Source organism: Sylvia atricapilla, chromosome 7, assembly GCF_009819655.1.
Source record: "Sylvia atricapilla isolate bSylAtr1 chromosome 7, bSylAtr1.pri, whole genome shotgun sequence".
NCBI classification, from domain to species: Eukaryota; Metazoa; Chordata; class Aves; order Passeriformes; family Sylviidae; genus Sylvia; species Sylvia atricapilla.
Window position 1 is genome coordinate 32199607 of NC_089146.1, and position 15419 is coordinate 32215025.

A 15419-nucleotide genomic window follows, 5' to 3' on the forward strand; every position below is an offset into this window, starting at 1 on the left:
CACCACGTCAACCAGACCATGGCACTGAGCGCCACATCCAGTTTTTCTTTAAAGACCGAGAGGAACGGTGACTCCAGCACCTCCCTGGGCACCCTGTTCCAATGTCTAGCCATCCTTTCTGTGAAGGGATTTTTCCTGATGTCCAACCTAAAGCTGCCGTGGCGCAACTTAAGGCTACGTCCTATCGTTCTATTGCTGGCTCCGTGGGAGAAGAGCCCGACTCACACCTGGCTCCACCTGTCAGGGAGATGTAGAGAGCGGTAAGGGTCTCCCTGAGCCTCCTTTTCGCCAGGCTGAAACGCCCCCTCACAGGACTTGTATAAACGAGATCCCCTCTCAGCCCTCTCTTCCTTAGGCTAAACACGGGCAGCTCCCGCTGCTCTCCTGACGCCCCGAGCCCGTTTCCCCGTGGGACAGCGCAGGGGGCGACACCCGCCTGCGGAAGCATTGCTAAAGCGCCAAGATGGCGCCGGGCTGAGGGGGGAGAGCCGCGGTACCGCCCCCCGCGCGCTCGGGGAGGAGGGGGCGGGAGGGGCGCGCGCCGCTCGCGGCCGCCAATCAGCGGGCGGGGCGCCGGGCAGCGCGCGCAGGCGCGCGGGGGGCGGTTGGCGCGGCGGCGGCGCAGGCGCGGTGCCGCTGTCGCTGAGGGCGGCGGGTGCCGGCGCTGCCACGATGTGGTTCGGCGGCTCCGTCCCCGCCGCCATCGCCGCCGCCAAGGAGCGCAGCTCCGTCTTCGTCGTGTTCGTGGCAGGTACGGTACGTCCCGGGGCCGCCCGCTGCTCTCCCCGGCACGGCCCAGCAGCGCCTTCCCAGTTGTGTCCCGCCCGCCGCCCCTCCCGCCGAGCGGGATTTGTGCTGTGTCAGCCGCAGCCCGCCGTGTCGGTGTCCGGCCCCCGCCCGCCCGCCTTGTGCAGCGGAATCGCCCGTCCATCCGATTGTCGCCTTCCCCTCCGTTCTGCCCTTCCGCACTGGGCGCAGCTCTCCGGGCTGTTTGTTGTGTTTCGTTTCCTTCCCTCGTACCGACAGTGCGTGTTTCATAACACTGTAATTGGAACCTGTAGGAATTCCCGTCGTCTTGTGTGCGCTGCCTTTCTCTATGGAAAATAGATGGGAAAGAGAACACAGTGTTGAGGTGCGCCAGGGGAGGTTGAGGTTGGACACTGGGAGGAATTCCTTCCCGGAAGGGGTGGTTAGAGATTGGAGCAGGCTGCCCAGGGGGTGGCGAGGTCCCCGGGAGTGTTTAAGGAAAGACTGGACGTGGCACTCATTGCCGTGGTCTGGGTGACAAGGTGGTGTTTGGTCGTAGGCTGGACTCGATGGTCTCAGAAGTCTTTTCCAACACAGTTGAAGCTGTGATATTCTGTGATTAGACAAGTTCTTTAACTTATTTTTGAGCTTTTACGTATCTCTGTGTGTGTTGTTTCTTAAGATTTTACTGTTGGCTTAAGTGCTCCTGGCTTGAAGTTTTTCAGGTGCCTCGAAAAACAACAAGGTTAAATGTGTGACTTAGTGTTGTCCTCTTACGAACTGTTGAACTGTGGGACTCACGTGGCTTCAAGAAGTTCACTTCCAAAGGGGATGTGAACAGAAAAGTGCAGCTAAATTCCTTTGCTGACACAACTCTCCATGTACTCGGAGAACAGCATTTTCTGCTGGATAGTAAACGTTCTGATGGAAATCAAGGCCTTGTCAGACCACAGACTGGGCTGTGTCGGTGTTGGAGTAAGGGAAGGGGTGGAGGAGTTCGTGAGGAACCACAGCCCTTGGGAAAGAGTCACACTGCAGAATTTGGGAGGGACTCTATGCTGGAAGAATATGAGGAGTCCAACCCTTGAGGAGGAAGGATCAACAGAAACAAGGTGTGAGGAAGTGACTGCAGGAAGGGTGGGGAGGAGATTTGGTTTTATTTCCCATAATCCTGCTCTGATTTTTGATTAGTAATAAGTTAAATAAATTTTTCCCAGAGTCCAGTCTGTTTTGCTTGCGAAGATAACAGGTGAGTGATCACCCCCCTTATCACCTTATCTCTTCCCATGAGCCTTCCATTACCATCTCTCCCCTGCCCAGCTGAGGAGGGCAGTGACAGAGGGACTTTGGTGGGCACCTGACTAGTTTCAACTTGTTACCTATATCAGGGGCTCAGAAATGCATGTTGTAACTTATGCCCAATATTTTTTATGAAATAAAAGTTGTGCATAAAATGGGGCCTATTAGATGCTGGTGTTGATTAGGTGGATGTAGGAATATGTAGATACACAAGGGAGATAAATTGATGGTTGCAGGGATGTAACCTAGTTTTGTCATTGCGTGTGCTGTGAGGATTTGTTTTGTTTGTTCTTCTGAGCCCTGGAAAAGGCAGAGTGTGACTTGAGCCAGGCACATCTCGAAATGAAGAGTTGGAGAGTTCTGCTGACATCTGCTCCACCCTGGGCACCGTGGGATCAGGGCAGCTGACCCGTGGCAGAGCTGATCATGAAACTGTTCTGTTACATGTGCTGGGAAAGGGAGGTGGGAAGCCAAAGAACTTTCTCACTGTGTGGAAGCAGCTGTGTTTGGAGGATGTGGAGTGCTGAAAGAATAGTCTGGTTTTGTGTTCGCAGAGATTGGGTTTGGTGTTTGGGTAGAAACACATTTTACACTGCACAGTGATGGTAACTTTGAGCCTTTACACTCCACGCTTGCCACTGGAGACAGGAATTTGAAAGCACCTGGAGAACAGGCTTTCAGCAGTGTTTGGTTCTGTACACTTCACCCAATAATGTCTATGGGAAAAAATGAATAAAGGAAAAAAATAATGAGAGAAATTAAAAATGTAAGTTAACTATCATTTTGGAGCGGCCATTGTGGAGGATAGCTTTTAAGTGCAGTTGACAAAAATGAGGAAATTCTGCTGTGTCCATCTGTGTTTGGTTTCTGCCACCATCTGCCTGTCCCTCTCTCCCTCTCCTCTGCACTTCACTTACATTTTCTCTAGAAAATGAAGAAATGGATTATTCTTTCTGCTTCTAGAATACTTTCTAGTCAGGCAAGGAATTTTGTGGTTATTTATCTTAAAAATGAGGTGGCATTTGTCATTGTTAAGTGTACCTTGTTCCAGCAGGTTTCTCCTAAAGCGTTTTTGCTTGCAGCCATAATCCCAGCATTTTTGAGCTCAGTGTTTAAAACCCTCGTGGCACATTCTGGTGACAGGCTGGTGTAAGGGTATTAAAGAGCCTGTTGAACTCTTAGGAAGTTGGGATAAAAGGTATGGATTGCTCCATTCTCCCCAGAGAGCATGAGGTGAAGCAGGTCTGCCCTTAGGAACTGGTGTAAAATATTAAGGTGGGATGTGAGAGGCCTCTGGGCACAGCAGGTAAGGGGGTTGTGTCTGGGGGACAGTCGAGTTACTTTGTGGCATCCAGTAATCGCCAGCAGCAGTTTGCCCCTGTTGCTGCAGATGGAGACTATTCCTGACAGTGAAACTGGTCTGGCAGGGCAGGTGCCTGGGGGATGGTGTGAAGGGCTGGATCCCAGGAAAAGGTTCTGCCCCCGGAGGGTGTTGGGCAATGGAACAGGCTCCTCAGCCAAAAGTTCAGGGGGAGTTTGGGAAATGCTCTCAGGAACATGGTAGGATTTTTGGGGTGTCCTGTGCGATGCCAGGAGTTGGACTTGATGATCCTTGTGGGTCCCTTCCAACCCAGGATATGTTAATGATTCTATGAACATCCCTGGTATCTTGTTGGTAGCTGTTCTGTAGATGATTTTGTAGGCTACAGAGTTAAAAAAAAAGCCTTTGATTCTTGGAGTCACTAATCTGAAGTTGATAGTTCATTTGATACAAAACCTCATCTGTTCTGACTGAAGTGTTTTAAGATTATTCTTTCCAAAGGTTAGACATATTTTGATCATGAAAACACCAGGCCACTCATAAAAAGTGCTTTTCAGAGTGAAAAAATGAAGAGGTTACTGTTTGACAATAAAAAGCTTTAAATTAAAATGTTTGTTTCTTTTTAATAACATTTGTAGAAACCCTTCTTCCTTTGTTCATAACTTTAATATTTTTTTAAGTTGTGATTTGTACACATAAGCTGTTAGTTAGTTATCTGTAGCCAAGATGTATCAAGACACTTCTCAAGTTAAGTTAGTGAAATGATGCGGAGGAGGAGGAGGAGGTGAATGGTTTAATGTCCTGGCTTCCTGGCATTCCAGACTGGCTATCCTCTCTCACTGAGCAGTTATGAAATGCTGGACATGGAAAAGTCAGTTGGGCTTATCTCTCCTTCTGAAAGGAAAACATTTCCCTGATGAGTGCGTGCTGAGGGAAATTCAAATCTTCTGACAACCTGTGATGGTTTTGAGTAAATTCTTCATACAGGAAATAAATTATTGCAGAAAAAGTCTTGTCCAGTATGTGAATCACTTGAGAAATGATCAATGTTTTCCCTATGTAGATTTACCCGATCAGGTTTAAGAGATGAGAAAGTATGACTGTGAATTGTTCACAGATCATTCCACTAAGTGAAATAAAGTGATGTTTTTGTTTGAGGAACAAGAAATCTGAGAGTTTTGGGATGTAGAATTTTGTGGCAGTTGTGCTGGTTCAGTGTTTATCAGAATTATGAATTATGTCAAGTTCTCTTGTGCTTGACCTCTTTTGACTTTTCTGATGTTTTTCGTGTGACCTGGAAGTTTTGATTTCAGGAAATAAGCACTACTACAAAACTATAATAAATGTACCCTAACCCCTAAATGAGAAAAGGTTATCAGAACAAAAAGATGTACGGGAACAAGCAGCTGTTCAGTGGGTAGTTACAATATTAATCACTGCATCATGGCACAGAGCTTTATAAAACATGAGCTATCAGCGTTTTCATTCTGTCCTCCCAGACTGTACTGCGAGCAGCCTCTGCCCTGTTTGTGTCTTTCAGCATTCTTTCTCCAGCAGTTGGTTGTGTGGAAAAGTTAGTGCCAGGCAAGTATTTGGATATTTTTAGTAGCCTAATGGGATGAGCACGTGTCCTTTTGAACCAGAGTGTGGTGAAGCAGCTGCCTGGGAGTGTTTGGAAACAGGAGAGGAGGCCGAGCTGCTCTGGGCACAACAGCTGCATTGACCACACTTGGAAACACTTCACTTAAAGCAAGAGGAAAGGTTCCCACGTAAAATAGCCTAAACATTTGTTTGCTTATGCAGGAGAGTAATAATAGAGGTGGATACTTTCTTATTGCTCCAGTAGTTCCAGGGGAAAAATTGAAAGCCACTTCTCCAAAATTGTATTTTTGATACGTGCCCCTGTAAGAGCCCTTGTGACCAGACAGCAGCACTTCACTGGGAGATTCCACATGTAACTCCTGATCTTTAACAAGTCAAAAATATTGTACAGAATGGCAACTGGGATGAAACAAACAAGTGGTTTGTTGTTGTCACTGAATAATGGGCTACTATACTTCTATACTTGTGACTCAGATTCTTCATCAAGACTGCAGTCCCTTCCAAACTGCTAGGAAGTAATACAGATTGAAGAGAAAAAAATGGTTTCAGGCCAGTGTACTTGTTGAAAGATGGTTAATATTCATCAGAATCTATTTATTAACCCACACCCTCACTAAACTGGTGTTTGGGGAGAGATAAATGTTATTCTTGTTCTTCTGTGCTGCTCACACCTTTTCCTCCCCTCCTGCTGTTACTGTTCATGTCAAGAACTGGAATACAAAACTAAGTTACAAATAATCTATAAATAAATGTTTCTTGGTTTGGGGTTTCTTTAACAGTGTCAAACAGTGAAACCTTACCTGCTGAACTGTGTATTTACAGGGAGTGGAGAACATAGTTTTACCTACTAGCAGCTGATGTACTAATATGTAATTAAATTTATAACTAGGGGCAAGCAGAACATAGTTTTGACATGTTATCAAAGTGAACCATCTGAATTGTCTCTCGATTATTAAAAAAAAATTATAAACTGACTTGAAAATAATCCCCAGAGTGTTTTACAAAGGTGATTCCAAGGGATTGATCAAAGCTAAAATCTGGGTAGAAACAGCAGTTTGTGGTGGGTTTAACTCAGGTGTGTGCTGTCTCTTGCAGGTGAAGATGAACAATCTACTGAGATGGCTGCAAGGTGGGAAGATGAGAAGGTGACTGAAGCTGCATCAGATGGTTTTGTTGCTATTAAAATCGACACCAAAAGGTTTGAGCCTATTCTAATTCTGTCTTTTATACAATATTTCAGTGATGATGATGATGAGAGTAAGAGGCTTCTGAAGTCCTCACCCTGATTAGGAGATAGTGTACATACAGGGTTCCAGAGCAGATGTGAATTCAGTACTCCTGAAGTCCCTAGAGCCTCAGACAATGTCAAAATTTCTTGTTGTGTTCTGCATATACTTATTATGTATTTCAGACTGTATTCCAACACTAGCAATAGAATGCTTGAAGTTGCCCTTTCTCAACTGGAAGAGACACAAAAATGCTGGAATAAAAATGCAAGTGCTAGAGGCAGTTCTTGGTTTGCCAAGTTACATAATGAATTAAAAACCTTTCATGAATTCAGAAAGATAAAAATCTGTAAAGCCCCAGAGAAAATGTGTTTGCCTCCATTGTAACACATAGAATGGAGAAGCATTTAAGTTCCTGGGTAAATTACTCAGCTATTTCTGTTATGATTGTGTTCCAGTCCATGTGCACAAAGTGCACTGACATTTCCCCAAATGGTATTATTTTGAAATGCTCTGTAGACATTTTATTAGATTTAGTACATTATTTGTGCTCAATAGACTAGATTCCTTTTTTCCTGAATTGCCTCTTAGCACTGTTTTCCTAATTCTTATGTAGTCAACTGTGATAACCAAGGATTGTCACCATGTCAACACTTTTGCAGAATGTTAATGATAAGATGCAATGCAAATTTGCTTTTAGTGTTCTCTCAAGTATTTAAATAGTTTTTTAGGACAGTTATTTTTATGATGAAAGACTTAATCTGAAGTTGTTGCAAAATGATTGCTACTCCTAAATGAATCTTTTTTTTTTTTTTAACAGTGAAGCATGCCTGCAGTTCTCTCAAATTTGTATCCTTTGAGGTCTATTTAGATGCTACATTATGATTACAGATAATTGCTCTTTACAAGTTAATACCCTTCTTAAGACAAATACTTACAAGCAACTATTGAAAATACTTATTTTGGCACAAAACTATGCAATAAACTGTGTAGTTAATAGATACCATCTGTGTATTCAACTAGCTGTCAGTTATTAGAGAAAGTGAGCAAACTGGGTTTTTTTTTATGTTAATCCTATGTAACTCTCTAAATAGAAAATTATCTAAAGCTTTATGTAATCTAAATAACCTGTTGTTCCTACTAATCAGCATTAGAAAACAAACTAAAAGTAGTTTCAGTTATGAGCTGGGGCTCAGAGGTGCAGAGGAGGAGGAACAAGCAGTGGCCTGGGTTCTGTCACATACACAGGTGTGAAGTCAGTAAACCCCTGCCTGCCCAAAGGGGTCACTGCTGACAGTTCATTCATTCTCTGTGATGCTGGAATCCTGTACCTTAACTTGGATTTCCTGCATGCTCTGAGATTTCATTACTGTCTACTTAAGATGTTGCCTGACACCAAAACAAAATCATTCTCAAGTCAAAGCATAATGAGTTGCCTGAAAAGTTGGAGAAAAATACTTTGGCCTAAACCAGTACAAAGAAAAGCAGAAATGCTTACCAGTTGCATGTAACGTTTGCCAGGATCTTTTTTGTTCTTCCTCCCTTGGCCCTGGCTACTGATGTCCAGTTGGAGATAAGAGCGTTGGGCCAGAAGCTCCTGCAGGAAGATCTGCTTTGCCCTGTAATGTTACTCTGTCAACAACTGTCATTGACCACCCTTAACTGTCCTGTGCAGATCCCGTAGTGTGTGTCCCATCCAGTTTTTTTATAGGAGACAATGGAATCCCTTTGGAAGTCATTGCTGGCAGCGTTTCTGTGGAAGAGCTTGTTACCAGGATCCATAAAGTCAAGCAGGTAATGCTGACAGGCTGGGTCTTCCACATGGAGCTGGTGATGCTCAGGACAGTGATGGCCCTGGCCCTTGGCTTGTGCCTTTGGGAAGTTACTGGTGAAAGTTGAACCAGGGAGTTACTGGTTCTGTCCTTCCAGCAATAAAATCTGCAACCTTGAGTTCAGTACATAGGTTGGAAGCACTGTGCACAAGTGCTGCATTAATTTTTGTTTCTTTTAGATGATCTGTGTAAACCCACAGTACTGAAGAAATGTGTCATGAACTCTAAACTTGAATGACAAAATGTGACAACTCACCTTTAAGGGGATTACTCTTCAGCTCATAACATGGTTTTGTAATTTTGTTCTGTAATGTGGATTTGTAAAGTTATACACAAGTGTAGGTTGCTTTATCACTTTGATTTCAAGTGCAAGACTAAAATTAGAAAAAATACGAAATGCATGATTGTACCATACTCAATAATATGTGGTAATTCTAGTTTTATATTTTCAGTAGGGCTGATTCTTCAGTAATAATTCAGTCTTGACCTTTTAACCTGTGAAAAATATTTGAACTTCCCTGGGCTCCATTCTCTCTTTCCCAATTTCTTAGATGCACACAGGGAAGGGGCGGCCTTTGGAAAACGGCAGTCAGGCATCTGCTCCCTGTCCCTCCTCTCAGTCTGATGGTGCTCCAGAAAGTGCAGAACCCAGAGCAGAGGTTTGTGACTCTCCTGAGGCTGCTGTGCCTGAGACAACAGCATCTTCTGCTGGTAATGGTTAGTGTTCTGACACAAATGCCACCTCATTTGCTTTGGAAATGGTTTTTCTTAAGTTGTCACATGCTGGTACATAAAAGGCAATAGAGTGAGCAGACTCACTGAGGAGAAACTTGGGACATTCCAGAATGCTTTGTGCAAGTCTAGAGGGAAGGATAACTTGTCATTCTGCTTAGTTTTAATAAGTGAGGAATCTGTGGTTTATAACTCAATAAAATTGTGTATGCTTTCATGAAAAAGGATTCAATTAAAGAGTTTTTTGTTTTTGGCTTAGTAACCTGAAACCAAATTGTTCAGGGGGGAGTCAAAGGAGCAAAACCTGGTATCTCCTTGAGATATCCCAGTTGCTGCAAATTGTGGCTAGCAAGGAGCCTGATAATTGTTATGATAAGAAATACACCTTTTTTTTTTTTCTTATGCATTGCTTTCTTGTAAACCCCTTGAAGATGAAGCAAATCCAGGTCAAGCAAGGCAGGAAGCAACTAATTCTGCAGATGAGCAAGCAAATGATGCTCAGCCTGTGAATGACCTTACACTCAAAGTAGAAAGGCAAGTCTTCTTTTGCAGACTTCTTAATGTGCTCTATTTGCTTCTCAGCAGTTTTGTTGGGTTTTGGGTTGGTTTGGGGTTTTTTTACAAACACATTTAATTACAGGATTTTGGTCCTTAATCTGTTGTCATCTGGCAAATATTTATATGGTCTTATTTTGTATTACATGTCTCTGACAATTCTAGGGCTGATACCAAACCAGGGTTTTGATTAGTATCATTTCTCATGTACTTTAAAAGAAAGAGGTTATCTGGAAAACTATATGTGCTCACTTTTGATATAACTTCAATAGAGATGATATGTTTGCTGCAAGTTTTTAAATTAATTGAAACATTGAACTTAAAGCACTGGAAACTGGTGTAATAAAATCCCAACCTAGGTTTTGTATAGAGATGTCATCTTACTTCTTGTTGATTTGATCACTGTTTGTAGTTTGGGGACGTTGAAAAAGTCAACAGAATCCAATTCTGAGACTCATGCTTTGATCACTGAACAGTAATGAGCTGAGTTGAGGTTTCTGAAGTATGGTGATCAGAAACTCCTGGCTCAAAACGTGATTAATTCATTATTCGTAGTTTTTAAATATGGGATATTGTTTATAAACTTGTTTTTAATAAGATTGATAGTATTTGAAATAGCCTGTCTAAAACCATAATGCATGTTTAGGAAATAGGAATATTTATAATGCTAAAATGTATTTTAAATATTTTTCGTGCTTATTTCAGTTTTCTTTCAAAGTTATTGGACAAGAGGTATATTTTTTACCTACCACTGATATCACAATGCAGTCAATATTTTAATATAGTTATCAGTGTTCCTTTTTGAAAAATGCATTAATCTTACATACAAATCTGGCATAATTTACCTACAGCATTACTTGCAATGGGGGAAAAAGAGGCCAAGTATTTGGTAATTACCACTTTCTTTTATAGAAAACAGCTACCATACAAACATTTTTCTGATTATATGACTTTTCACATTGAGTCATACCTGCTCTTTCCTCAGACTTCAAATATGTTGGGATTTTATTTAGTTGAGAAATTTACTTTTTTTCTTTTAAGTCAATTTTTATTCTGAGGCATTTTTCTGGATAGCTGAGACAGATGCATGTGCATCTATGTCAGGGATATATATTACTCGTGTTCTCTTTTAGGAGGTGATGTGCAGAAGAAACCAGATGGCTTAAATAGCTAAAAAGGGATTGAGATTTAGTGTTTCTGTTACCACAGATCATAAATAGTGTTTGCTTATTGTATGTCTTCGTAAGTTGGTTCAACAGTAAGGATATGTAGGATTCTTCATTTAATGAGTGGCAAAAGGACAAAAGGAATGTTAGAACAGCTCTAAAAGTGAGAAGGGAGGTGGTGAAATCATCACCACCCTTTGCATGGATGGTGCACCCGCATGGGAATGAATCACTGCTGGTACACGAGGTATTAGCACTGTGCTACAGCTCATTTTCATGTGTTCTCCTGGGTCTGCAAGTGCTTCATTAACATTTGAAAATACTGCAATGATAAGACTTTGGATGTTGTTCTTAAATCTAGGTTAACAAAGAGGCTTGAAGAAAGAAGAGAGGAGAAAAGGAAAGAAGAAGAACAGGTAACACAAAAACGTAAAAATCCTTGCAGGTTATTGGGGTTTTTTGGAAAAAAAAAACATACTTCAGTCTTTTCTCTTGTCCAAGGCAATTTTGTGGTCCAATTTTTATATCTCTCTATTCAGAAAGAAATTAAGAAAGAAATTGAAAGAAGGAAAACTGGTAAAGAAATGCTGGAATACAAAAGACGACAGGAAGAAGAATTGACCAAACGTATGCTAGAAGAAAGGAACAGAGAAAAGGCAGAAGAGAGGGCTGCTAGAGAGCGCATAAGGCAACAGATTGCAATGGTAAATTTTGCATTTTGGAAGAGAGCTTGCTGCTTCTCTCCCTCACAGTGTACTAAAATGATACATTTTCTCATTTGACGAAGCTGTGAAAGATTGTTCGTTTTTCCATTTGGAATCCTCTGGCCTTGTATAGTAATGATTTTTTATATTTGGGGTTTATGTAGCATTTCCTGTGCATAAAATGAAACTTCTGCTTTCATCTTCACAATTCTTTTCTATCTGAACAAACATTTCTGTCGTACTGCTTGAGCCTAGTGGAGAATTATCACATAAACATAAAAATAATTGCATTTAGGCATAGTACTAAAAGAGATGCACAAGGAGTATTTAATTGTAGAAGATACACAAGAACATTGCTCTCAGAATGGTGAGGAGGGTGATTTTCCGAGTTAGTTTATATGTGTGTGCATATATGGATGTAAACAGTTGATAACAACTGAAATTATTCCTCATTATTAGGTTTTGGTATAGAACACGTAGAATTGCAGTTGTTTAACTTCCCATAAGGTTTTTGCCTTAATTTTCCCTGGAGTGTTGAGCTTGCATGGGAAAATCATCTAGCTACAACTGGTTGTGGGAAGTGACTCAGTGAGAAGTGTCATCTTGGCTAATGACACGAGCATGTTCACTTTGGCAATGAATAATTCTTTGCAGTTCCACTGTCTTTTCTCCATATGGTCTGTTGGTATGTTATGTTTGTGCAGTTGGTTCATGAGTATAGATCATAGCTGTCTGTTTTAATGAGTGTCAAGCAACAGGTTATGTTAACAATTAAGGTTTCTCTCTGATCCTTCCACAGGATCGTGCTGAGAGGGCAGCTCGCTTTGCAAAATCGAGGGAAGAAGCAGAAGCTGCAAAAGCTGCAGCTCTTCAGGCTAAACAAGCTGAAATAGAGGCCAGAAAAGAGGCAGCTCAAAGGGAGCGAAGGTGAGCTGCAGTAGAGACACAAATGTGTATTTTGGGGGATAGAGGTATCTCCTCATCTCTTGACAACATGTTGCCGTGTTGAGCTGTTTAAACAGTGACATTAAAGGTAGCTATTTACATGAACATGATGTTCCTTGATAGCTTTCATCCTTTTGACATTTGTGATCATGAAACACTAACCACTTTTTCTGGTGTGTTATTTTAGTTAGATAAGAGCTTTGATTTTAAATACCAGTATCATGGAGCTTGGTGGGGTACGAGGTAAGGTGAGAATGTGCAAGATGATGCCTGGACAGAATGACTTGATCATGTCAGCACTGCTGGGGAGCTCGGTGCAGACCCAGGGGCTGTGTGTGGATGGCTTGGATTCAGGAAGGCTGGATTGGGGCCATCAGCTGCCTGTGTCAGAGCTGTCTCCTGCCTTGCCCAGCACTGGTTTAAGAATTATCCAAACCTGTAGGGACCTTAGATAGATATGGAAGAGATGCAGTGTGAGAGATCAGCAGCTGATTTTCCGCTGTGAATTCAAGCTTACAGTGCCCATGTGCACTGCCCTGGGCAGGATGAGTGTCCCTCTGTCCCACAGTTCACCACTGCCAAGCCAAAGGCCCAGGAGCCTTTGTCTGAGGGTTCATGTCCTGACTGACCCCAATACCTGTCCTGCAGTGCAATAGCCAGGATTCAGTTCCGCCTCCCCGATGGATCTTCCTTCACTAACCAGTTCCCATCGGAAGCACGGCTAGAAGAAGCCAGGCAGTTTGCTGCACAGGTAAATGGGCATTTTGTTTTTCAGCTATGTGCTGATTATGATTGGTGAGCATCTGTTGATGGTGGTGGAGTTGTCATCAACTCCTTTCCTTGTTGGGTATTTGAAGGGAGTTCTGGTAGCAGCATTCTCCAGTGCCAACAACTGCCTTTGGATTGCTGCAGTGTTTCATTAGTAAGAGAAAAATGAGGGATATTTCATATCCTACTCTGAGGATGATTGATAGTTTGATACAGTACTCTTGTTAAGGTATACTCAGCTGGCAAATACGCAGTTGTTTGAAAATGAGAAGTTATAAATAAAATGTTTTCTTCATGTGCTTCACAGACGGTTGGTAACACTTACGGCAATTTTTCACTGGCGACAATGTTTCCCAGGAGGGAGTTTACCAAAGAAGATTATGGAAAGAAGTTACTGGAACTCGAGTTAGCACCCAGTGCTTCAGTAGTGTTGCTGCCGGTAGGTGTTGGGTTTTGGTGTGTTTGATTTTTCAGACAGCAGTACAATAGCTGGATATTTGCTCTTAGTCAGCCATGATAGTATTTGGCTTGAATTTGTGGATTTTCTTTGCCTAAACAGGTTGCAAAATTACTCTAGTTTTTGTCAGGACTGATTTGGAGTTTTTCTGGAGCAGATAAATGATGGCATAGACACTTGTCTAACCAAAGTTGTTGCTTTGTGTCTGCTGAGCTGCTTCAAAGTGATGCATGAGATACTCTGTCTACAAGAGCAGGACTTTAATACCTGACCAGGTTGCTTGGTGTGTTCATGACAGGCGGGAAGACCTGCGACTTCTGTTGTTCAGGCTTCAGGCAGTGATCTGTGGAAGTTCTTGGGCACAATCCTTTACCCCCTCTTAGCGGTTTGGAGATTCATCAGCAACTTTCTGTTTACGAGCCCACCCCCCTCACAGCCCTCTGTGAGATCAGCTCATCAGCAGGACCACTCAGCTCCCTCCACATCGGGCAGCATCGAGCAAACCAGGTAAGGCAAAGTGTTTAAGGCAGCTGTTCCTCAAGCTTCTTGCTGCAATTGCTCTAACTTTGGAGTGGGGAACTGAACTTTCAATTACACGGTAGAAAAAACATCATCTTGCAGTCATTTATGAGCAGGGAATTGAGCTGTATCTACAAAGGTGAGCTTCACTTCAGCTGAGACTGTTTGGAAGATAAAAATGTTAAAAATGAGATATCAAACTGTTATGGGATGGTTGTTCAAGAAGCAGAAGCAGGTGAAGTCTGGTTCTGACAGGTTTTGTATTGCCTGGAGAATGAGATCTCCTGTGTACTCAGGAGAGCTGTTTGGCTGTTCCTGGTGAAAAAGCCACATATTGCTTCAATGACAGGGAAAATGAATCTGCCACTCTGACTGCTAAGTGACAAATTTTCACCTGGGTACTGCTTCCCAAAGAAACAAAGGGCTGAAGAAAACTGTTATTGAGGATAAGAGAAGGATGGATGATTTGTGTTTATTGCATTTGCTGCTTCTCTTGTGTAATTGTTACTGAGGAAACTGTCAAACCTCACTGTTCTTTGTGCCCCAGGCAAGCAGTCAGGAAACGAGTAGTGGAAAAGCGGGGGGAAGACTTCAAAAAAGAAGGCAAAATATATAGACTGAGGACTCAAGATGATGGAGAAGATGAAAACAATACTTGGAATGGAAATTCTACACAACAAATGTAGTTTTGAGTAACTGCAGTTACTATCTGGCTGCTTTCTTTTTTTTTTTTTTTTTTTTTTTCTTCTTCCTTCTCTTATTTGATCTAAGTCAACTAAAGCTTCTGGACAAGTGGGGCTTATTTTACACTGACTGAATTAATTCTTATTCCTGCAATGGATTATGGAATAAAGTCACCTATGTCAGAAAAATCAAGTGGGTGTAGGTGAAACCTAGTAAAAAGACTGAAAATCTCCATCAGCTTTCTTAAATATTGCCCTATGCCATAGAAAGGCACTTTTTAATCTATAAATATTCTGCTACATAAATTTAAGGGCCAGATATATTCATATAAAGGTCATGGTAGGCAATGACTGATTGAAATGAGGGTTTCAGAAGCACTATAAGTAGCAAATCAGGTAACTAATTTATGTTTAACTTTTTTCTTGCTTCTGCAACTGCAAGCAAAACCTTGTAGTTTTTAATTCCCTAAGCACTCAATAAACTATTTTCCAGAAAACAGGACTGTCTTGTGAAGTTGCTCTGATGTTCTACTATCACAAGGAAGCAAAGCAGGGTCATGCACTGAAATTTAAAATACAGCAGACAAACATTTTATTCCAGTTTAAATGACCTTACTGTACACGAAGTAAAGGAAAAGAGGGATGAAAATCCAATCTGTTCAGTAGCTGCAGTATAACAGTTTTCAGCAGGAGAGACACTAATTTGTCTTAAAATTCTAAGAAGCAGAACTTCCAAGGGGTCCTTTCAGAACTGTTGGTAATGATGATGAAGGAAGGACAGATGGCAGCTGATGTTCAGAATCCTTATATGCAGATGGGAACAAGCAATTTTATTTTACTTTGGTCTTTAAGAAACCAGATCA

At 42.0% G+C, this 15419-nt stretch overlaps 1 protein-coding gene across 1 annotated transcript; it reads left to right on the forward strand.

The window, feature by feature from the left end:
- Window positions 1–617: 617 nt before the first annotated feature.
- Window positions 618–15053, forward strand: UBXN4 (UBX domain protein 4). The gene is made up of 13 exons (XM_066323165.1): window positions 618–751; window positions 6065–6167; window positions 7016–7044; window positions 7871–7989; window positions 8579–8744; window positions 9191–9293; window positions 10842–10896; window positions 11020–11184; window positions 11984–12111; window positions 12778–12880; window positions 13205–13336; window positions 13653–13861; window positions 14421–15053. Exons 1-13 carry the CDS (start codon window positions 673–675, stop codon window positions 14557–14559), a joined length of 1530 nt encoding a protein of 509 aa, XP_066179262.1. The 5' UTR covers window positions 618–672; the 3' UTR covers window positions 14560–15053.
- The last annotated feature ends 366 nt before the right edge of the window (window positions 15054–15419 follow it).